Source organism: Melozone crissalis, unplaced genomic scaffold (assembly GCF_028551555.1).
Source record: "Melozone crissalis strain CALT ecotype California unplaced genomic scaffold, PUWL_Pcris_2 ptg000034l_1, whole genome shotgun sequence".
NCBI lineage: Eukaryota > Metazoa > Chordata > Aves > Passeriformes > Passerellidae > Melozone > Melozone crissalis.
This window is the reverse complement of record NW_026535812.1, coordinates 25,570,409-25,593,402: the sequence shown is the minus strand read 5'-3', so window position 1 is coordinate 25,593,402 and position 22,994 is coordinate 25,570,409. Positions and strand designations below refer to the sequence as shown.

Genomic DNA, 22,994 nt, shown 5'->3' with positions numbered 1-22,994 from the left:
CTCCAGGAGCTTGGCAGTGGTTCTTGAGCTTCATTACACCTTTCCTGACCACTGGAGTGTAGTGTATGTTACACAATAAAAGTAAGGGAGTTTTTAGCCTGAGCTATTATGAATTCTCTCTTTATATTTTTCAGATAGCTGCAATTTGAGCTTTCCAGTAGTCCAGTACTTTCCAAAAAGTTTGAAAAATGTCTTTGGCTTCTTGCCGTTTTTAGTTTATCCCGCTTCAAATGAGCCGGGATCAGTTCCTGTTTGGGCACAGTCTCGTGGACACAGAGTTTCTCCATCTGTCCCTGCGAAGCCACGGAGAGCACGGAGCGTGGGTGCCCCCAGCTCCACGGCCACGGAGCAGGGCCAGGGCAGCTCAGTGGCCTCTCCATTAAAGTGACGTTTTTCAGGTTCACACACCCAAGGTGTGAGTGCTCATTTGTGTTCTAGTTGCCTCAGGCAGAGCGTGCAGGAGAGCTGGAGGGCAGGACACCTGCAGAACCCACACAGGGTGGCTGTGCCCCGGGCAGGACCCTCCCCTCTGCAGGGCCCCTCACTGCTCATGTTCTCCCAGTGATACTGCAGGAAACCTCAGGTACCTCTTCTGAGCTGTGGGGCATTGTTCTGGCTGCCTGTGTGCCAGGGATGTGATCACAATCAGGGAGCATCCATGCCTGGGAGTGGGCATGCACTCCAGCACGCCTCAAGTGATGAAATGTTCCTCAGACATTCACATCACCTCTCTCAGCTAAAGCTCCCTCTGTGCACAGCTCCCCTCTTGAGGTGTCCCCAAAACCGTGGCTGCTGGAAGCTGTCCCCAGGCTGAGAGGGGGTTCAGGGCAGGAAAGAGCCAGGAGCATTTGTGCTGTTGAGATGAGGGCAGTTAGTGTGCCCTAGAGTCAGGAGGCTCTGCGTGCCTGGCTTTGGTCCCTGGGTCCCCAAGCTGGGGACACCTTGGCAGATTGGGTGACCCTCTGTGAACGTGCAGAGCTCCAGGTGCTCAGACCTTCAGCTGCTCCTTGTCCTGCGGTGCTCCTGGGGCTGCTGCAGTGCTCCTGGGGCTGCTGTGACATCCTGCCCCGTGCCTGGGGCCGTGCTGTGCCTCAGCTCCCTTCTCCTCAGGGGTGTGAGTGCAGCTGCTCTGCCCCAGGTGTGTCCCCAGGTGACCAGGCTGGCTTGAGAAGCAAGGTTGGCAGGATGCTCCCAGGAGTGGGGTGGTGCAGCTGCAAGGGGCAGGGTTGCACTGGCAGCTGAACCCCAGAGCCAGTGAGGAAAGGCTGCAGCTCCCTCTGTGTCAGGTTAACCCGTTGTGTATTTGTTCAATTACTGCAGCTTCAGCACCAGAGACTCCCTTGCTCCTGCCTGGGACAGTGCCCAGAGGCTTTCCTAAAGGGACTTTCCTCCCTGGGAGCAAAACCACTGCTGTCCCCCAAAACATTGGGGAGGGAAAGGCCACACACCACTGCTCACCTCCACAGGAGTGCTTGTGCTGGCTGGAGTGTTGTTTTTAATTAGGCGTTAGATTGGGCAGAAAAAATAGACTGAGGGAAATAATACAAGGGAGAGAAGAGAAAAAAATCATTAAAACAACAGTAAACCTAGAATATTTATAGAAATAGCTTTATTGTGTTGCAGAAATAATCTGGTTATGAAGTTGTGGTCATTTAAGTCGGAACATCCTCAAATTAAAAATCTGCCTTGTGCTGAACAGCCAGGGAACATTGAAAGTGAACATTCATTATTCATGTGTTCTCATTCGTAAGTCAAAGCATCTGAAGTCGAGCTGAATATTAGGATCATAGCAAAAATTATTTTTATTACTGGTAAGAGAGTCATAAAGCATAATATCTCTATTTGGGAATTATGCCACCCCAGCAGGCATTCCACTTTCTGCCTCATGTTCATTTGCTTTAATTCCCTTTCAAAACTGTGGGCACTGGTCATAATGTGAATGATGATCATTCAGACTGGAATTTGGAGCTTTTCACTGAAGAGTGTTACAGGGATGTTTCAGAGTGGGTATAACACCCAGCCCATGTGTAGCAGGTGTAACATACACTTGTGCCTGGGCTGATGGACCATTGAGGATGCACAGCCGTGTGCATGGGGCACCTCTGCAGAGCCACAGCTCAGAGCTTCTGCTCTGAAACCCCGTTAATGCCACGGAGAGCCCACAAGAGGGACCAAGAAAGCAGTTCTGCTTACTGTTTGTACTTTTTAGCCAAATTCTGCTCCATTCTTTGATCTTGTGGAGATTCCCTTGGCTTCAGCCGTGATTTGTGCCAGGGCAGGTCAGGAGAGGCGCCCTTCCTTTACCCTTTCTTTGCCAGTGTTCCAGTCTCTTCCCTGACACAGAGGAGGAATTAGGGAACAGGATGGTGCCCTTGCCTTACAGATACAGCAGTGACAGAGGATAACCTTGGCCCCAGCAGTAATTAGAGTGGCCTGACTTCTCCCCTGCATGGTGGAATGCTCCTGAGGCTGAGCATCACGGCCGGGGCCATTTCCTGTCCCCAGCACAGCCTGGGATGTCACAGGGGCAGCCTTGCCTGGCTGCCTCTGCCAGCATGCTAGGATGTGTTTCCATTCCCACTGCAACCTCATTCCTGGAGTTCAGAGGTTGTTTCCATTTCTGCTGTGTCACTTATCATTAACAGTGTTAATAAATGTTATTTGTTAAATTAAAAAGTAAATAACTTATTAAAATGGATATTCTGGAAGATCAGTATATGCTTATCATCTTGGAAGCAGAAATAGAAGATTGTGAGATCAATCTGGTGGAAGGCATTTTGCTGTGTAACTTAAAGAGAATTGCCAGCTTGGTGGTACTTTAAAATGATGCCAGAATGATCCTAAAATCACCTTCCTGCTGTGGCTCTGGCTGCAGGGCAGAACTCTGCAGGTGTGTGGCCTGAAGGGAGCTGGGGCTGTGAGCCCAGGCACCAGCAGCTTGAAATACATCCTACAGTGTAGAACAGAAGGCTGAGCAGGGCTTGTGGGGTGTCACTGGGAGCTGCTCAGGGCACAGGGACCATTCGGAGAGCAGAGGAGAGCAGAGGAGAGGAGAGGAGAGGAGAGGAGAGGAGAGGAGAGGAGAGGAGAGGAGAGGAGAGGAGAGGAGAGGAGAGGAGAGGAGAGCAGAGGAGAGGAGAGCAGAGGAGAGGAGAGCAGAGGAGAGCAGAGGAGAGCAGAGGAGAGGAGAGGAGAGCAGAGGAGAGGAGAGCAGAGGAGAGCAGAGGAGAGGAGAGGAGAGGAGAGCAGAGGAGAGGAGAGGAGAGGAGAGCAGAGGAGAGGAGAGGAGAGGAGAGGAGAGGAGAGGAGAGCAGAGGAGAGGAGAGGAGAGGAGAGGAGAGGAGAGGAGAGGAGAGGAGAGGAGAGGAGAGGAGAGCAGAGCAGAGGAGAGGAGAGCAGAGGAGAGGAGAGGAGAGGAGAGGAGAGGAGAGGAGAGGAGAGCAGAGCAGAGCAGAGGAGAGGAGAGGAGAGCAGAGGAGAGGAGAGGAGAGGAGAGGAGAGGAGAGGAGAGGAGAGGAGAGGAGAGGAGAGGAGAGGAGAGCAGAGGAGAGGAGAGGAGAGCAGAGGAGAGGAGAGGAGAGGAGAGGAGAGGAGAGGAGAGGAGAGCAGAGGAGAGGAGAGGAGAGGAGAGGAGAGGAGAGCAGAGGAGAGGAGAGGAGAGGAGAGGAGAGGAGAGGAGAGGAGAGGAGAGGAGAGCAGAGGAGAGCAGAGGAGAGGAGAGGAGAGGAGAGCAGAGCAGAGCAGAGGAGAGGAGAGGAGAGCAGAGCAGAGCAGAGGAGAGCAGAGGAGAGGAGAGCAGAGGAGAGCAGAGGAGAGGAGAGGAGAGGAGAGCAGAGGAGAGGCTCTCTCTGTCCCGCTGCCCATCTGCCTGGCTGGCTCCAGCAAGGGCAGCAGGGCCTGGTCCCTGGTCCCTGGTCCCTGCACTGGGGACCGCAGGCGCCAGGCAGGGCGAGTTGGAAGCATCTCCTTTGATCTGAGAAGACGAGCTTGTGTCCCAAGGCAGGAAGGTTCCAGGAGCTGTGAGTTAGAGCTGAGGAAGGCTTTCCTGGCCGTGCAGGGCCCAGCAGGGTCCCAGCACAGCCCCACCTGTCCCCGGGCCTCGTGCTAACGGATCACTGTGCTATTGTGTGGTTTGATTGTGCTGACAGTTACATGCCACTGTGCCCGTAATAACAATTTTTCTTCTTTGTTCAATGAAATTTCTAATTACACGTGTGATGGGTTGTTTTAATTCTTTTCCCTTTCCAAATCCACCTTCCTGTTGCAATGCATGATGAGCAGGCTCAATATTGTGCATGACACCCGCTACAAGTGTTGGTAGGTGCCAGCTTTGTTTCTTGATTATCTTAAACCTGTGGTGCAGCTCACAGACCCTCAAAATCCACTGCTAGATTTAACGTACAGCCCTCGTGCCGGTCCATCTCCCCGAGCCTCCTGCACTAACACCTGTCAATTAAATGTGATTGTTTTATTTAATTGACACGGACACGTAGATGTTAATTTTGTACAGCAGTTTTTAATTGCACATTGTTCCTTGGTGGATTTTGACTGGACTATGAGTTCCAGTGTTTAGAACCTATCTTGTGTTAACTAAAGACTGTATCTTACCATAACCACGTAGCTGTATTCTGTCCTTCTACGAGATTAATTTCTGTTAGCAGTTAATATTTGGGTTGAATTTCTAAAGGACAAAAATTTGTAAATGTAAGGGCATTGAAAAAACTCTCCTGTTGTTTTTCATATTGAAATGGTTAAGCTTGTTTGTGTCGATTTTCTTGATTTGATGGTAACGAGCATTTTCCCCTTTTTTTTCTCTTCCATCTCCCTCCCCTCCCTCCTGGAATGCTGTCCTGCTTTGCACTGTGGTTGCATGTCACGCGCTGGCAATGGTGTCTCGGGCTTTCTGCTGTGGTAAACCATGCTCAATGACCCTCCCACGTGTCGCTCTGGTCCCATACTGCTACACTCTTCTGTACGTTTGCTTATTTGATTTTCCTTCCGAAAGTTCCCATGGTGCACGGTGCTACGCCAGCCACTGTGTCTGCAGCAACAACATCTGCCACAAGTGTTCCCTTCGCTGCAACAGCCACAGCCAACCAGGTTTGCTAATTTACAGCTTTGTTCCTTACAGACAACTCGAAATCGGTGCTTTAATGAGCATGGGGGTTTGGATCTGACCTCTTGTTGGCCTACACATTCTCTCAGAGAGCTGCAGCACAGCCTAATCGGCCCTTAGCTGTGCTCCAAAGGTGCTGCAGTTCCATTTCTGATGCTAAAAATAATTGACAATAGAGTTTCTGACTCAGTCTTGACATTTATAGGCCACGCTGCTTATTTCTGTTCTCAGGGATGCAAAGAGCAAGGGATAATACACAAACCCATGATTTATTTCCATTTCTGTGGAGCCAACAGCTCCTTTCAGTGCAGAACTCAGGGAAAGCCAGGGGAGTCTTTGTGCAGAGGGGTTGCAGGTCCTTACAGTGTGAGTTTAGCAGTCCAAACATGTTCTGACTCTCCTCTTCCAAGCGTAAAACAAAACCCTGTGAGCATGGGCCGCACACAAAAAGGCTTCCTTGAAGCCTCGTTTGCAGCCTTGTGATTCTCCTTGCAATGGCCCGTTGCTCTGAACAGAGCTCAGATAAGAAAATGCCCATTGGAGTCTGGGTTTGTTTCTCAGTAGGCACCCCAGTCATTGCCGTGTTTGGATGTATTTCAGGAACATGAGAGTAAAGCTTTGCCACGTAAGTGATTAGAAGTCCTGCCAGGAAAGCCAGAACCAGTGCTCTAAAGATGAGTCCCTGGGCCAGAGGAGCGCCTGGAGCTGCACCTGAGCACAGGACGCTGTCAGAAAAGCAGATTTCTGCACAACACCTGGCTGAAACAATAAAAACATTTTAAAGAGCCTCCTGTTCCTCTTCTAAAAGCTAATTGTTCTTTGAGATTTGCTGGGCAGTTAGTTGTCCATGCCAGGAAGCTGTCAGTCCTGGTCTGATACACAGGTCTTGGTTCCAGCTCAGTGGGATCACATGTGTGCCCCTTAGAAAAGGGAGCTCCAGGTTCTCCTCAGCGTTGTGCAGGTGCGCTCCTGTGCAGGTAAATGTCAATGTTAAGGCAGGCTTACCTGATGCACTCTGCTCCTGGCTCAGGACAGCCAGAGCTGCAGAGTGAGCCCCAGGGCCTTTGGCTTCGAGCCTTTGCACCTTTACCTGTTGAGCACTACCATTGTGTGCTGCCCCAGCTGTACATCCCTCGTTAACCTGTCTGCTTCCTCATCTCTCAAAAAATACAATTCCAAATGGCATCATTGCAGTGACACCTAGGCATGCACATCCCGAGCCTCCAAAGGGACCTGGATATTGTAGAATGCCAAAACCAGCCCAGGTTAGTCTGCTCAGCAGCTGGCACGTTCTTCTCTTGAGAAGTGTTTGCTGAATGAACAGCTCACTCAGGGCTTTAAACTTGGCCTAAGAATTTGTGTTTTGAAAAGCTAGTTCATAGGTGGGGCTACCTCTGCATATGTGCCACCTCAGCAAGCAACCTCCTGTATGCCCAAAGTCTCTTAATATTGTAGTTTATTGCACCAGACAGCTACTTTCAGTGTGTCTCTGTATCCTGTGCATGTCCTGAGGGTTCTTAGAACAAGACCAGCCACAGAAAAAGTCATTATTTTTAAATCCTCTCTCTGTTAGTAACCATGCACTTCCCAGGGAGACCACAGGGAAAACCTTCTGCTGTAGAATCTGGTCATTTCATGCCTTTCCTCCCCAGAGCCTCATAACACCCTTAGTGCAGTTCTGCAGCCAAACCTCCATATATACATATATGCCCATATATGTATATACCCTGTGAGCAATGCTGAAGGTATTTAATGCCACCCAATGCCGTGTGCCTGCATGCCAAAGGCTTATAAAGATGTGGCCCTTCATCTGCCCGGGCTGGTGTGGAAGGTCCTTGGTCTGTTCGACAGCACTGCCCCTGATGCTGCTCCAGTCGGGTGCCGCAGCCTGTCCTGCAGCAGCAGGAAAACATGGTACGAGAAGCTTCATTCTGCTCCGAGCCCGTTTCTGTGGAGTTGGCAATGCTGTGATGTGTGAGCTGCCAGGGGAGGAGAGGGCCCATGGGTGGAAAACAGCAGCAGGACCTGCCAGTGAGTTAGCTGAGAAGGAACCCCCGTTCTCTTTAGTGGGCAGATTCACAGGCCAGCCTTGGTGCCCATCAGGGAAAAGGGTCTTTCCAGGTGCCACGGCCATTTGGGATTGTGCAGATCCACGCTGTGTGCTCGGCCCCAGCTCAGTTCCCTGTGCCCGGGCACGTCTGCTCCCCTGGGCGCTGCAGTGTCACCGTGACCCGCGGCCAGGGCGCAGTCCCCTGCCAGCGGCACTGCTGGCCCTCTGTGTGATCCTGGATTGTTAAACGGCACGCTGGGCAGGTGGGCCGCGAGGGGAGCCCCGTGCTCAGCCCTGCGTGTGCAGCCCAGCCCTTTGGGGCTGTTCCCTGCTGGGGAGGCTCTGCGTGCCGGCCGCTCCGGGAAGGGCAGAGCCCTTCTCTGCCAGGCATCTTCACCAGCTCAGGGCATCGTAGGCTTGGCATTCAAACCCCAGGACACCGACAGCAGTGAACGCTTCGCAAAATCGCACTGAACCGAGGCCACTGTAGAGTTCATCATCTGAGACACTGAAAGCACAGAATTTTGTGTAGGCCAACAAAAAGGGCTATTTTCAATTACTGCACTGCATGACTTGTAGATGTTAACTTCTCCTATTTCCTGAACAACCAGTAATACTTATTTATATTTGTCCATTAGTACTTAACCCAGTGTTTTCCAGTTATAAGTTGCTATTGTAGCACTTCAGTTGACTTTAACTCATAGTTACAATATAAAATCCACCGACTCACAGCTGATCATCCCTTTCCCAAACTGATGTTCTGTAGCAAATGCTGTGCCTCTGGGTGGGCTCATTGCACCTGTCACTCACTGTTTACATTTCTTACCTGTAGATACCCATAATATCTGCCGAACATCTGACTAGCCACAAGTATGTTACACAGATGTAGACATTTGGTCATCAAACAGTAAGTTCCCAATGAGTTGTTGCTGTATTTTTTCTTACTCTTATGTGTGCAATTTGTTGCTGTAAGGGACAGAATGTTTTTAACTTCTTTCTGATAAAACCAGTAAGCTCTGGGGGTGGAGGCTCTGACCCCTGAGGGGCCATTCCTCTCTGGGGGGAGATCCCACGGGTACCAGTGGCACATCATGTGTTAGTTTGTACATGCCCACCCAGCAGAATCAGGGTTCACAGAGGTTTATGCTCTGTCTGTGGTGGCCTCAGCACTGAGCTGAGAGCATACTTGGGGGGAAGACGATTCCATCAGGTTCTCTTCAGAAAGAATGGCTTTTAAATCTCAAAATTTGGAACTCCAGCATTTCCTGGGTTTGGAAACACTTAATTCTCCTGTTGTTGTGAGATTCCCACCCGTGCAGCCGTCCCATCCCAGGATGGCTCCTCTTTTGTGTTACCTTCCTCTCTCCTGTGCTCCATTTCTGCCGTGTTTTTATTGACCTCCTTGGCCATAATGGCATTATTTCTGAGGGTGAGGATTGACCCTTTGGCTACAGTGGGTTTTTAGTCACAGCTGCTCCTTTCAGCTGAGCATAGACATTGTTAAAGTGCTGGAGCGATGCGGGGAGGGTGGATGGCACGGGCTGGGGTGCGTGGGATGCCTCGAGTGGGATGGGACGGTTCTGCTGCCCTGCAGGGACACAGCCCCTGTGGAGCTGGGGCTGGTGTGTGTGACCCGAGTCCTGGCTGTGCCCAGAACACTTTGTGCTCTTCCCTTCCCAGATGGTGTCGGCGGCGAAGAGGCCGGATCGGGGTGGGAAGAGGCCGAGCTCATTAGCCATAGCGTATGTAAATACTGTCCAGCAGCACCGGGAACCCCTCAGCAGTGACATCACACATTGCATGTTAACGAGACGGAGCGAGACCGTGGGACTCCGCTGCACACTGTTGCCTATCTACTTTGTAAATTGAATTGGTATTTGTGCTGAGGTGATTCTTGTCCGGGCCCGCAGCATCGTCCGCCTTTCCCGGGCTCTCCCCGCGCCGCCCGAAAGACCGACGATGCTGTAACCAGACATCTATTATGTATTGGTACGTCTGTAGACCAAGATATAATTTTTTAAAGTAAGTTTATTTCTTTCAAGGTTTACAAATAACAAAGGTGCACCTTGTATTTAAAATTGCCATTATAGACGAGAGCGTGCATGCACAGTAATTTTTTGTTTAAGAGTAATATTTTTAATGTAATAGATTGTAAGAAATGAGAAGAGAGGAATCTGACAGAGATGAATGTGCCAAGCAAAACCACAACTGTGTATATTTTAAAGCACATCAATGGCTTTAAGTACCACGTTGTTAAGGATTCTCATGAAGTGCCATAGACTGTACATCCATCAGAGTATTATTTCCGCAGTGTTATTTTCAGAACCGCGTTTTCACTGACTTGATGAGTACTGATCAGTCAAAGGGCACCATTCTGTTTCAAACCAAAGCTGTCTCAGAAATGGCCAATTGCTCCTCACAGCCAGTGGGCAGCAGCAGAGAGATGCTCCAGCTGTGCATAACCCTTACGGACAATATTACCTAGAAACTCTCCCAAGGCGTTGTATGTCGTATTTATGCATAGTTACTGTATAAGGTGATCTGCAAAGGGAAAAGCCATTTCTGAGACACAGTAACAAATGTTTGAGGAACTTCTTTTGCTCTATTTATAGCCTCTGTCTCGAGTCACAAGGACTATAAATGTTTTGCAGAGATGGGTTTCACTTTAATTCATCAAGTCCCGCGTCCGCGGCGACTCTAAACAAAGACGCAGAAGCACTGACAGCAGATGCATGACAAACCAAAATAGGACAAATGAGACGTTAATTAGTGTAGAAATTGGGTGGGTTAATACTCGGGTGAGTTTTATATGTGATTTTTTTTTTTTGTTCAGATTAACTGCTTATAGCCTTAGAAAGCCTTTACAAAATGAAAACAAACAAATAGATGTGCATTCAAGTTCTAAGAATGGATTCGTCCAAAGGAATTCCTTTTTGTGGTTTGGATGTTGCAGCCAGTAAAGGATATTTTTGCTCTGTTCAGCCAGGGGCTGCCTGGGGCCAGGCCCCGGGCGGGCAGGGAGGGAGAGGCGCGGGTTCGGTTCTAGAACTCGCCATACTCCGAGTTTACCGCGAGTTTTTATGCTTGAGAGAGATGCTTTATAGATAAGAATGATGTGTTGATTTTCCTGATTGTACTGTACATCTATTAAAGCCTTAGATTATTACATTACGGGTTAAAACCCATACCAATGTAATTTCAATCGTGTTAAGAAAGTATAGGTGACTTCACATGTTATTGTAGTGACTTACCATAGAGAATTTACTTATTTTTTTCTTGTTAAAAGTGTAGTTTTTATTTCTTACATTTATTAGCTCGTTTTCATTTTCTATTACCAGTTGATACCATTTCAGTTCATAGAATTTTGTTTTATTAGAGTTTACTGATGACTTTTTCAAAATACAAAAAAAAAAAGTAGTTTTCTTCATAACATACTCAGTTTGGAATCTATATGTAGTGTCTTATGAGTATTCGTATTATTGTTAACTAAATGATTTCTATTTTACTGATCTAATACGACAATGTAAGAATGTCAGTCATTGTTAGTTCTTGTCTAGTTTTCATTCAAAGAACAAAGATCTTTTATATGGATATCTTATAATTATATAATCATTGCTAAGTAAGAAGTTAAGTTGTTGCTATGGCAACAATCCTGGCAGACAATTGAGTAATATTTTGATGATTTATTTTGTTTGTAATTAGTTATTATGAGAAAAAAAAATCTAGTTCCTAGATATTAGAATAAAATTTATTTTCTACTGTATCCATTTCAAATGTTAAAATATTGTTTAAATATTTTTTGAAATCCCTGAATATCAGGCCTTGTTATAAATAAGCTGCATAATCAATAGATCAAGGGACTTTTTGTTGATAATCCAAATACTCAAAGTTTACGTAACAAGAATTCTAGTGTGTGTGTGCAAACTCTTGAGGGTTGATTATGCTGCAGTTGGGACGTCGAGAGCGAAGGTTGACTTTTTGCACTTCTGTATATAGTCAAAAAAGAGAGAAACCTGTATAATAGTAAGATCTTATTTTGAATAAAAATGTCTATAATTACAAGGAGTTTTGTTAAGGCTAAATAAAATGACAGGCTGAACAAAATTGCTTGCAAAAGTGGCACAGAGTTAGCACTCCATCCCCCTTCCAAAAAGTTGCTTTGCTTTATGTGGACAGCTTGTAGTTTGCCAGGATTTTTTCAGCTGGAAAGATCTGCCATCCTTCCGAGATCTCATGACTGACAGAAGCTCCACTGGGTCAAATCTGCCTGAAAATCATTAAGAAACAAAAAAAAGGAAAAAAAAAAAGGAAAAAAAGAAAAAAAAACCGCAGGTACTTCAGCCCATCCAGGGAATCATGGCTCAGATATTCCGTACATTATTCAAAATCTACTGCATGTTTAAAGTATCAAAATATATTAAAGATATATGCTATTCAAACCAGTTTCTGACAATTTCAGTGGTTTCTTGTTCACAAAAAAAGATTCTTCAAAACAAGTACTGACATTCACAGAGTTCAACCACGGACAGGCAAACGGATCAGCACCCGTAGCTGCAGGATAGGGGATCGTGTTCTCTCGCAGCGCTCCTGTTCTTTCAGCAGGTGAGAGCAGCCTGGGAGAGGTTCCCTTGTCACGGTGCAGGAGCCCGCTCGTGCTGTGGTGCCAGGGCTGGGAGCTGCCACAATCAGTGATTAATGAATTCATGAATTAACGAGCTGCAGCCCCCGGGCCATCTGCTGGAAGGACGGGCGCGCTTGGGTTTGCTCTTACGTAACCACAGACTTACTTTGCTTGTAGTTGCTCCAGTTACGTACTCTGTCCTGGGCTGCAATTTGGGTTTATGCTTATTTTATTATTACTGCTATAGTTGACCTTGCTGTATGGAAAAAATAAAGTGAAATTGCCCTAATAAAAGTTCTCTTTCTTAATTATCTTTTCCTCTACCAGGTTAAAAGCGGCTCCACCGCATTACGTAGGCTCGAACGTGTCTGAGCACTTGTGGGACTGCCCACAATTTATTTTATTTGGTACTGGGGCTTCTCTGCACCAGCACGTTCCATCCACAGGATGTGTATGAAAATGGCACCTGTTGAGGATATTCCTGTTAGATCCTGGGAGATCTAAAAAGCACCAGGATCTCTGGATCAGCCCCCACTGTTGTCACCCTCCTGTGACAACACCTCTGAGGTTCAGGGACACTGGGACCCCAGGCCCTCCCTGCAGGGAATGAGGGGGCACGGGGAGCGAGGGGGCACGGGGAATGAGGGGGCACGGGGAGCGAGGGGGCACGGGGAGCGAGGGGGCACGGGGAATGAGGGGGCACAGGGAATGAGGGGGCACGGGGAATGAGGGGGCACGGGGAATGAGGGGGCACAGGGAATGAGGGGGCACGGGGAGCGAGGGGGCACGGGGAGCGAGGGGGCACGGGGAATGAGGGGGCACGGGGAACGAGGGGGCACGGGGAATGAGGGGGCACGGGGAATGAGGGGGCACAGGGAATGAGGGGGCACGGGGAATGAGGGGGCACGGGGAATGAGGGGGCACGGGGAACGAGGGGGCACGGGGAGCTGGGTCCTCGGGGAAGTGCAGAACAGGGAGCTGGGCGTGCAGGGAATTCAGGGTGAAGGGAGTGAGGGGAGCTGGGGTTAGGGTTAGGGTTAGGAGTGGGGAGCAGAAACCTGGGGGTGCAGGGAAAGGGGGAGCAGCGAACAAAGCGAACTGGGAAGGGAGGTGAGGGAATGGGGCAGCAGGTGGGTGCAGCCAGGCAGCAGCTGACATTAGAGGGAGCTCTGTTGCCACGTGTTGCGGTTCCTCTGTTGCAGTTCCTCCAGTTTCCCAAATCACTGATTATCAAAATTTTTGATCACAACGTCACAACTTTAATTGATTGAAGGAAACACCTCGGGGCAGTTGTTTTCCAGGGGGATTGCGGGTGTCTCCTGTGACCCCCAGCACGAACTGGCCTTTCCCAGACAGGTCTATTGGCTCCGTTTCCCAGCTCAGCGCACCTGGACACCCCGTTCCTGCTGGCCGAGCACCCCGGCCCCTGCACTCCCTTTGTGCCATGCTCAGGATGGCACCGGCATTTCATTGATCCCCACATTTGGCTGCCAAGGGCAAACGGCGTGTCGAGCAGTGCCGGTGTTCAGGGCTGGCAGAAAGAGCCCAGCTCGATTTTCCTCTGTAGCTTCGGCTGCGGTGGCTCCCGGGCCTGTCCCGGGTCCATCCCGGGCTCTGCGGGACCCTCGGGCCGGGCCTGTCCCGGGTCCATCCCGGGCTCTGCGGGACCCTCGGGCCGGGCCTGTCCCGGGTCCATCCCGGGCTCTGCGGGACCCTCGGGCCGGGCCTGTCGCGGGGCTCTGCGGGCTCAGGGCAGGGAGAGGGCGCGGAGCAGCGGCTCTGCCCAGGGCTGTCCCTGCAGGAGGATCCAGGATCCAGAGCTGGGGTGCCGAGCAGAGCCACGAGAAGGAGCTGGGGCCAAGGCGGCTCGGGAAGTGCGGCTGTGGCACCTCGCTGTCCCTGCCACCCTTTGGGGATGTGGCACCTTGCATCCCTGCCACCCCTTGGGCACGTGGCACCTCGCTGTGCCCGCCACCCCTCAGGATGTGGCACCTCACATCCCTGCCACCCTTCAGGCATGTGGCACCTCTCTGTGCTCGCCATCCCCAGGGAATGTGGCATCTCGGTGTCCCTGCCACCCCCAGGGGATGTGGCACCTCGCTGGCCAGTGCCAGGACAATGACAACCACGGGAGCAGCAATGACAACTGCATCAGCTTTGAAAAGCAAAATAAACGGATTTTGTTCCAAGGATCACCTGTGTTTGCAGCTGGGAGGCTTTTCTGAGCTGGGGGAGGATTCTGGCCCTTCAGGGAGGGAGGAACAGGAACCCGGGGAGGGTTCGCCTCTGCTCCCTGAGCAGGAAATGCTTGCAGGAAGAAGGAAGCAGAATAATTGTGAGGGTGGTTTTGCTCCAGATATTGGGTGCACTGGATGCTTTGGGGGCTGGCTGTGCCCCGAGGGGTGGCAGCACTGCCACAGCCAGGGCTGCTGCCAGGGAGACCCCGACTCGTGGTGGCCAAGGGCTCTGGCTGTGGCCACCGTGCCCGTGGCATCAGCAGCCATAAGCAAAGGGGGGGAAATGTGCCCAGAGTGCCCCTCACCAGCTCTGCCAGCTGCTGCTGGCTCCAGCTCCTCAGCTTGTGGTTTCTGTTGCAAAAAGGAAAATGATGTGAACATATCGTTACTGCACGAAACCCTGTTCTGAACATCTGTGCTGAAGTGAAAACTTCATCCTAAAATAGATGCACAGATAGAGAGGAGAGAGGAGCAGCTCACAGGAGAGAGCTGGAGGGAATTCACAAAATCCAACTTGGCCTATAAAACTTTTTGGGGGGTCCCTGAGCCTGTACCAACATTCCCTTTTGAGGGTCCCCCTGCCCACCTGTATCCACCTCTCCCCATACCCAGTATCAGTCACTTTGTGCCTGTTCTCCAAAACGCCTCCACGCTGTTTGGAGGATGCGTGTCTCTGCTGCGAGATGCACACCCTGGGTCTGGGCAGCCCTTTTGTGGGGTTATCCCCCAGTCATTGATGGGGGTTATCCCCCAGTCATTGATGGGGTTTATCCACCAGTCATTCATGGGGGTTATCCCCCAGCCATTGATGGGGTTTATCCACCAGTCATTCATGGGGGTTATCCACCAGTCATTCATGGCGTTATCCATGTCATTTCCCCTGGAGGAGCCTCCTGTGGCCTGGCAGTGCCGCACACCTTCCCCGTGAGCCTGTTGAGCCCCGTTGCTGTGAGCCCTGGGCACAGCCATCAGTGACAGCCCCTTCCTGGCCGTGCCCGTGTCACCAGGGCGGGCTGGGCTGGAGGTGCTGCTGCCTGGGGCAGCTCTGGCTGCAGTACCTGGCCAGGACTCCGTGCCCAGCCCAGTGCCCTGGCAATTCCCTGCCCTGGGCAGTGGTTCAGAGCCTGGAGCGCCAATTCCCTGCAGATTGAGGGGCTGGTCCCCCCAGGGTCCTTCCCTGCTGCCTCTGTGCCTTCTGACTCACCAGCAGGTGCATTGAGCAATCCTCTCTTTCCCAATCTGTTTTCGTGCTCAGGAATCCAGCCACCAGGTTGCTTCCAGGGCAGCAGGAACCCAATCCAGCTGCGAGTTCCCGCACGCAGCTCGGCAGGTGCCGGCACAGCCCCGCGTTTTCCAGGGAAGGGAGGCAGGGCTGTGCCCAGTGCCCGCTGCTGAGCCCCGGGGGCTGCCACCGGCTCCCCTGGGTTTCCATCCTGGTGCCATCTCATTGCAGGGATTCCACACTGTTGTCTCCTTATCACAAAAGTTTCGCACCTTCTTGATATTGTCTTGTGGGCAGCTCCTCAGAATGCTGATTGTTTCTTCTTCACAAAGCAGCCAACTGACTCCAGTTCCACTCTCACCCAGCCACCCCACTCTTTTATAGCACTCTTCTTCTCTTTGGGTACAGTTGTGGCCTGTTAGAGTCAGGCCTGTTCCTAATCTTTGATAATTGGCCCAGCTGCAACCCCTTAGGGGTGAGATTACTTTCTACACGATCTTTATTTTCTAATATTCTATCTCCCTACCCCATCCTGCAGCCTGAGCCAGCCCTGGGGGGTTGCAGGGTGATCAGGACAGCAGGGGCCATGAGCCCCCTTGAGCTGGGGCTGCCCAGAGCCAGCTCTGTCCCCTCCTGTGGGGCCGGCACAGGGATCAGACAGGAGGGGACAGGATGGGGCCAGCCCCATGCCCCGAGGTGCCCTAACATGGCAATGACCCACGGGCAGCACCCAGTGTTAGAAATGGCCAGAGCCCTGCTCTGTGTTTGACGTGCCTCTGCTGTGTCATTCCACATTCACTGACGGAACCTGGCCCTTTCCTATTCCTGGATATTTCTGGGCATTTTCCTTCTCCCTGCTGCAGCCCCTGGTACCCCTCCCTGGCCCCTGCCAGCCCCAGCCCCTGGCAGTGCCCACCCCTGCTCTGCCCAGCAGGTCAATGTCCCTCCAGCCTGCAGCCAGCCACACACACAGCCGGAAGGGGCATGCTTCCAGCCCTTTTTCTTTTCTTCCCTCCTTTTTCTCTCCCCACAGTCCTGGGCGAGAGTTTGTGATGCTGCACTTTGAAGGTTCCCACTCAGAACAGATGGGCAGCATTTTCTTGTACTTGGTTTGCAAATCCTTTCCACATGCGGTGGGTATTAATGATCTCACAAACCAAGCTGCTGCTTCCCGAGGGGCACCAGCTCAGACTGCTGCAGGCCAGGAGGGTCGGTGAGGGGCCTGGCAGCCTGTCTGAGCGTGCTGCGGCAGTACCCCTGGGCAAACAGAATTCTGTATTATTTTTGTACGCCCTCCCATCCTCCCCTCCTGAGCCGAAGCCTCATTCTGGGGAGAAATCTGTTAAGCCCAGCACATGATATCTGTCAGCCTTGCTCCGACGCAGTTTTCAAAGGGAACAGGAAGAAACGTGTCAGCGGCTTCGTGTCTCTTCTTGCCTGGGGAGCAGGTCCCGTGCCAAGCCGGGGTTGCCTTTGGCAGGGCTGCTGCCTGCCGAGCATCCCCGTGCGTCCCGGCGCTGCTCCGGGGCCGCGCACCTGGGCCGGGCTGCGGGGGCACCGGGCTCAGGAGCCCCGGGCTGCGGGGGCACCGGGCACCGGGTACCAGGCTGTGGGGACACGGGAGCCCCGCGCTGCGGGGGCACCGGGCTCAGGAGCCCCGGTTTGCGGGGGTGCGGATCCCCGAGCTGCGGGGGCACGGATCCCCGGGCTGAGGGGGCACGGATCCCCGGGCTGCGGGGGCACGGATCCCCGAGCTGCGGGGGCACGGATCCCCGGGCTGCGGGGGCGCGGATCCCCGGGCTGCGGGGGCGCGCATCCCCGGGCTGAGGGGGCACGCATCCCCGGGCGCGCTCGGCAGCGCCGGCAGCCGGGGCTGAGTCAGCCCGGCCCTGCGCTCGGGGGAGGCCCAGCTGTCTCCTCGGCAGCTCGGAGCGGCTCCAGCCCCCGTGCGCGGTGCCTGCCCACCGCCCGCCGCTGCCACCGGGAACGGCGAGCGCCGCCGCCGCCCCGCCGCTGCCCGGGGATGCTGCGTGAGCCTCGGTGGGGCTGACACGGGCTGGGCTCCGCCCTCTCCCCGAAAGGAAGGGGACAGGAGCATTGAACCCGCAGTTTGGAGCTGCTGCCGTGTCCTGCGGCTTTGCCAGCGGGGTCTCTCGTGCCCCTTCCTCTCCCGGGCTCGCTCCCGGGTCGGACCGGGCGCTTCCGGGACAGAGGGTGCGGCAGGGGTGGGCTCGGCTCGGAGCTGGGCCCCGGAGCTCAGCGCTGGGGAGAGCCGCGGGGTCACTGCGGTCCCGCCCCCACCCCAGACCCCAGCGATGCTCTGGGAGCAGCCCAGGCACGCACGGAGCCAGCGGGGCGCTCCCGCACGGATTCCCCGCGCAGAGCCGGCCCCGGCGCCAGCGGCGCTGGTCCCGCAGTGCCCGAGCCCCTCTGTGGGCACCACCCCGGCCAGGGGCTGTCTCTGCAGGCGGGTTGTTGTCTTTGTACATTCGTGCCGGGTAAAAAACTAACGGAGATCTGAAAATGTGCTCTTGAGCTTTGGAAGTGGGTGGGGATCACCACAGCATCGTACAATCCATTAAAAATATAATTCCGATGCGCTGTAATTAAAATAAAAATTGTTTGCAAATCACGCGGGGATTTGCTGTAATTAAATGTTCCTTGCAGGCTCCTGCTGGGTGGCAGAGGCCTGAGAGCGAGGGGATCTGTCCGCGGAGCACTGCAGCTCCATTTGCTGTGCCTGTAGGAAATCAACATCTGAAAAGCGCCAGAGCAGCCAAAGCAGCCCAGGGAGAGCCCGGCCCGGGCTGGCAGAGGGTGGCGGGGCAGGGCCGGTCCCGTGCCCGGCCCGGGAGGAGCAGCGAGCGGGGCCGGGCACGGGTGATGCTCACCGGGCACCCCGCGCTCCCCGCCGCGCATTCCTGCATCGCACTGGGGCAGCAACTGCGCGATAACGCAGAAATGTGCGGGGCTTTATCGGGGAGGAACCAGAGCCACTCACCGGAGGTGCTCCGAGGGGCTCGGGCAGCTCTTGGGACACGCTCTGAGCCCGGGGTGGGGACAGTGCCGCTGGGGGACAGCCCAGGGACAGCTCCTGGGACACGCTCTGAGCCCAGGGTGGGGACAGTGCCGCTGGGGGACAGGTGCGGGACAGCCCCAGGTACCAGCGGCTCTGCCTGCCCCACTGGTATTTCCCCACCCAGGCTGAATCCCATGTTTGCCTTTCTTTCTCACTGGCAAGGGAATAAATGCAATGAGAGAGGAAAAATTCTGTCACTCACTCTGCAAAACTGCAAGGAACTGGAACTATTTTAAGAAAGAGGGGGAAAAGGGTAAACTTTCATCAAAGGTCTTTTAAAACCAAGGTTAAACAAGGAAAGACTTGGAGATGAGAATTAAGGGGCTCGGATAAGCTTTGCTGAGGAGAGGTTTTCTTCCCTGTTAGTTTTGCTTATGGGTTTATGTCAGTTTTATGGAGCTGTACAGTATAATTTATCCAGTCTCTCTATTTATGGGTACATTTCAGAGTAGAATGCTGTTAGCAGCTTGAAGCACTGCCATGCTCCAGCACTTTGGGTTTAACACTACTCAATGTGAAAAAAAATTAATATTTCGACTCGAAATAGTGAATAGCAGCTATGAATGTAAAAACTTCGCAGCTCCCTTCAAACCTGTCAGAGCTGCCCAAGAAGAGCAGTGCTGATGGGCTCTGCTCGGGGCAGCTCCGACGGGGCCGGGCGGGCTCTGGGTGTGCGGGCACGGCCCAGGCTCTGTCCCGGGACACCCCGAGCCCTCGGGGGGACAGAGAATCGCCCTCGGGGTCTCTGGAGGGGGCAGGGCCCCCAGGTGAGGCAGCGCCTCCAGGTGAGGCTGTCCCGGTGCTCGGCGTTCCCACAGGCACAGACAGGCAGGAGCTGTGGCAAACCCAGCGCCCGTGGCTCTGAGCTCGGGGTCTCTGTCAAACACCCGCGGGTTTTCCATGGCTGAGCGCTGCTCCCCAGAGCTGCAGGAAGCTGCAATCCTTAGCAAAACGAGCGAACTTCCAGCAGGAATGAATTTCCTGGGAGCTGGCTCTGCCCCACGCCCGGCACGGAGCGCTCATCCCCAGCTGCCCTCCAGGGCTGGGTTCCTTCAGTGCGCCTCAGGAATCCATGCCGGATTCCAGCAAATGCAAAAAGTCGTTAATTATTAAGCAGGGCTGTATCTGGGGGAAGTCTGATAACACAGGCCGGGAGATAGAAGTGTTTGTGTGGAACAGCTGCTTGCGCAGAGCAGCCCGCGGTGGAGGGAAGGGAATTTATAAATAAAGAATTACAAACTGTCAACAAAGGCCTTGGCACGAACGGCCTAGAGTTCAGATAAAAGGGGAGCTACTGAGGGTCACTTTTCTTAGGCCTTGAAGAGCATTTGGGAACTTGCAGGAATGAAGATTGATTGGCCAGCCCCTGAACCCCAGAGAGCTCCTGGGCCCGTGCCAGGGCTGGGGGTGCTCCGGGCTCTCAGCTCCTGAGGCACAGCACCCACGGCCACCGCACACAGCCCACCGAGGGGCAGGGAGGAGCAGGGCCCTCACCTTGTCCAGGTGCCAGGTGTCCTGGCTGAGGGCAGTGCCCCGAGCTCCTGTGGCACCGAGCAGGGTGCTGGGCAGGGGCTGTGCCCAGCTCGGAGCCCCAGGGCAGCAATCGGGCTCCTTTAGCCAGGAAAGGCACGGGGCAGTGCTGCGGGATCCAGGCTGCAGGCGGGAGGAGGAGAAGCTGCATTTCAGCGCCTGGGGAGGGGGAAGGCCCCACAGCCCCAGCCCAGTGCCCCTCCCCGTTCCCCACTCCCTGCTCTGCTCAGCACGGGCCCCTCTCAGTCACCCACAGCCTGGGCTCGGGGGCCTGGCCCGGGGCACAGCAGCAGCTCCCACAGGAAAGGGGAAGGGAATGGAGAGAATTGGCCCAGCAGCCTCTCCAGGTGTGGGGGCCCAGCGCTGCACAGCCCAGGGCACCTTTCTGCCCTCTCTGAGGGCATGGGCACCTGCAGGCCGGGTGCCTGCTCTGTGAGGAGTGCAATCTCCTCTTTATTGTTAAAGTAATAAACTCGATGTGCTTACACCCCAAACCAAACAAAGCACCACCCCAAACGGTTGAGCTCCTTCACCTGGGATGGCAGGGGAAGCGCAGAGAGCACAGAGGCTCCGGTTCTGCTGCACCAGCTTGGCTCAAGCCCCAGCTTCACCCAGGCTGTGAGGGGGAAGGAAGGTGGCTCCTGGGCAGCGAGAGCTGGCTGTGAATGCACGGCACATCCAGCCCGTGTGCACAATGAGGAGCGGCTCCCAGCGTCAGCGGCGTGCAGGCACCACTGGCACACCCAGGGAGGGGAGATTGGGATCCAGGAGGCGCTGAGGGGACAGAGACGGGCTGGGAATGCACGGCACATCCAGCTCGTGTGCACAAGAAGCATCTCCCAGCACTGGCACATCCAGGGAGAGAGGGTCGGGATCCTGGAGGCGCTGAGGGGACAGAGACGGGCTGAGCAGCGAGATCGGCCCCCTGGCTCCTGCGTGCCTGCTGTGTTTGTGCCCGGGTTTGGCTCATTGACCGGGGGTCCTGTCCTGAGCAAGGGGCTGGTGCTGCTCACGGGGCAGTGGCTGTCGGGAATTGGTTCTGACCCCCGCTGAATTTTCAGGGGGCTGCGGGGCCCCAAGGGGTTTTTGGTGCAGCTGGCACAGGAAACAGATGCTGCAGGGCCGGGGCTCCCCCCGTCCCGGTGCCCCCAGCTCCGCTCGGCGATTGCGGCCGGGCTGCGGCGGGCAGGAGGCACCGAGCCCGATCCGCTTCCTGCCCCCGCCCCTGCGGCCGCGGCCTCTCCGGACGCTCTGCGGGCACCCAGCCCAGCGGAGGGACGCTCCGTCCCAGAATATTTCAGCGGAGCTGGGCCCCGTCATCCCCTCCCGCCGCTCATCCCCGCCCGCAGCAGCAGCAGCAGCAGCGGCACCCGGCACAAACCCAGAGGATTTGGCTGCTCACACCCCGAGGCAGCCAAGGAGGGTTTGAACGAGCTGGCAATGCCGTTTCCTTGTTTTCCAAGCGGACTTGTGAGGATTTCTCCTCCTCTCTCCTTTGTGGCCCCTCGTGCCGCTCCTGCCCGAGGCACCCACCGGGACCCCAGACCCTGTGTGCGGCTCTGAGCCTTGGGATCATTGACAGTCACAAGGGAATCTCACAGTTCAACGCTCCTGCAGCGATAATTCAGGTCTCTGACAGCCCTTTCCAGTCCTGCATTCCCGAGTGTTTCACCGGGGTGTAAATTTGGATCATCCCGTTTGCTCACCAGGAAGCTACAGCAGGGGCAGGCACAGGGGTTTGCTCCCTGCCATGGCCAGGCTCCCTCTGGAAGCTCCTGCCCTCCCACCAGCGCTGCCGCCCCCACTTCTCGGTTGCGACAGCCTTCGTGGCCAGCCCCACTGGAATTAATTCTGCTTTCCAATGAATCATGCTGAGAAATGCACGGTGTGGGAGCAGCAGGATTATTTTTGCTTCTGTCACGGATGCTGGCAGAGTGACCTCTGCTCCTCCCACTCGGCTGCAGCTCAGCCCGAGGCAGCGAAACCCGAGCTGCCCCAGAGAGCCCCAGCCGCGTCCTGTGGGGCTGTGTGCCATGGGGCTGTGTGCCATGGGGCTGTGTCCTGTGTCCTGTGGGGCTGTGTCCTGTGGGGCTGTGGGGCTGTGTGCCATGGGGCTGTGTGCCATGGGGCTGTGTGCCATGGGGCTGTGTCCTGTGTCCTGTGGGGCTGTGGGGCTGTGTCCTGTGGGGCTGTGTGCCATGGGGCTGTGTGCCATGGGGCTGTGTCCTGTGTCCTGTGTCCTGTGGGGCTGTGTCCTGTGGGGCTGTGGGGCTGTGTGCCATGGGGCTGTGTGCCATGGGGCTGTGTCCTGTGTCCTGTGGGGCTGTGGGGCTGTGTCCTGTGGGGCTGTGTGCCATGGGGCTGTGTGCCATGGGGCTGTGTCCTGTGTCCTGTGTCCTGTGGGGCTGTGTCCTGTGGGGCTGTGGGGCTGTGTGCCATGGGGCTGTGTGCCATGGGGCTGTGTCCTGTGTCCTGTGGGGCTGTGGGGCTGTGTCCTGTGGGGCTGTGTGCCATGGGGCTGTGTCCTGTGTCCTGTGGGGCCGTGGGGCTGTGATGAGCCCAGCCCAAGGGGAGGCTCTCAGGCCCAGGTTTCAGGTGCAGCTCAGCCTTTGCTCTGCACCTTGCTCTCAGCCTTTGCTCTGGCCCCGCTCTCCCTGCCCCCGGGCACCGTGCTGCAGCCTCAGGGGCAGCAGGGAATTCCAACAGGCAGCAGGGTTCCAGCAGCAGCCCCCTCCTGACCCTGGCGCTGCAATTCTGCAGAAATCTGGGCAGGGAAGAGGCAGAGCTGCCGAGAGCTGGCAGGAGTACTGTGCTGTGCCCTTCCACAGCACATTGCCAGGGCAAAATGTGAATGGTTTGGGTTCAAATCCAGCTTTCTCTTAATCTGCCCTGGCAAAGAGAACCGGCTCCAAATAGATCTTTGTTTTGATTCGAGTGTGAAATGGTTTCTCCAAGGAAAAAAGCAAACCAACAAACAAACAAACAAACAAACAAACACAGCCACCTCCACAGCTCCTCCTGCCCAGGGGTGGAGGAGCATGTTGTGGTTTGTTTTCATAGGAAAATCAGCCTTTGTTGGGAGCGTGATTCAAACGTGTAGGGACTGGGACTCGGATCAGTTTCCAGGGTTTAGCAATAG

General features: G+C 54.4%; 1 protein-coding gene across 5 annotated transcripts in view; it reads left to right on the top strand.

Annotated features, from left to right (window-relative positions):
• The window catches only part of MBNL1 (muscleblind like splicing regulator 1), a 58,997-nt gene extending 49,892 nt beyond the window's left edge, over window positions 1-9,105 (top strand). For 3 of the 5 annotated variants that reach the window (XM_054282726.1, XM_054282723.1, XM_054282724.1), the window contains 4 exons: window positions 4,282-4,317; window positions 5,006-5,100; window positions 7,999-8,073; window positions 8,847-9,105. In XM_054282726.1, coding sequence (XP_054138701.1) covers window positions 4,282-4,317; window positions 5,006-5,100; window positions 7,999-8,055 — 188 coding nt within the window. In that variant the 3' untranslated portion in view covers window positions 8,056-8,073; window positions 8,847-9,105. The remainder of the gene's footprint in view (window positions 1-4,281; window positions 4,318-5,005; window positions 5,101-7,998; window positions 8,074-8,846) is intronic. The other 2 variants (XM_054282727.1, XM_054282725.1) reach the window with 1 other exon arrangement.
• The last annotated feature ends 13,889 nt before the right edge of the window (window positions 9,106-22,994 follow it).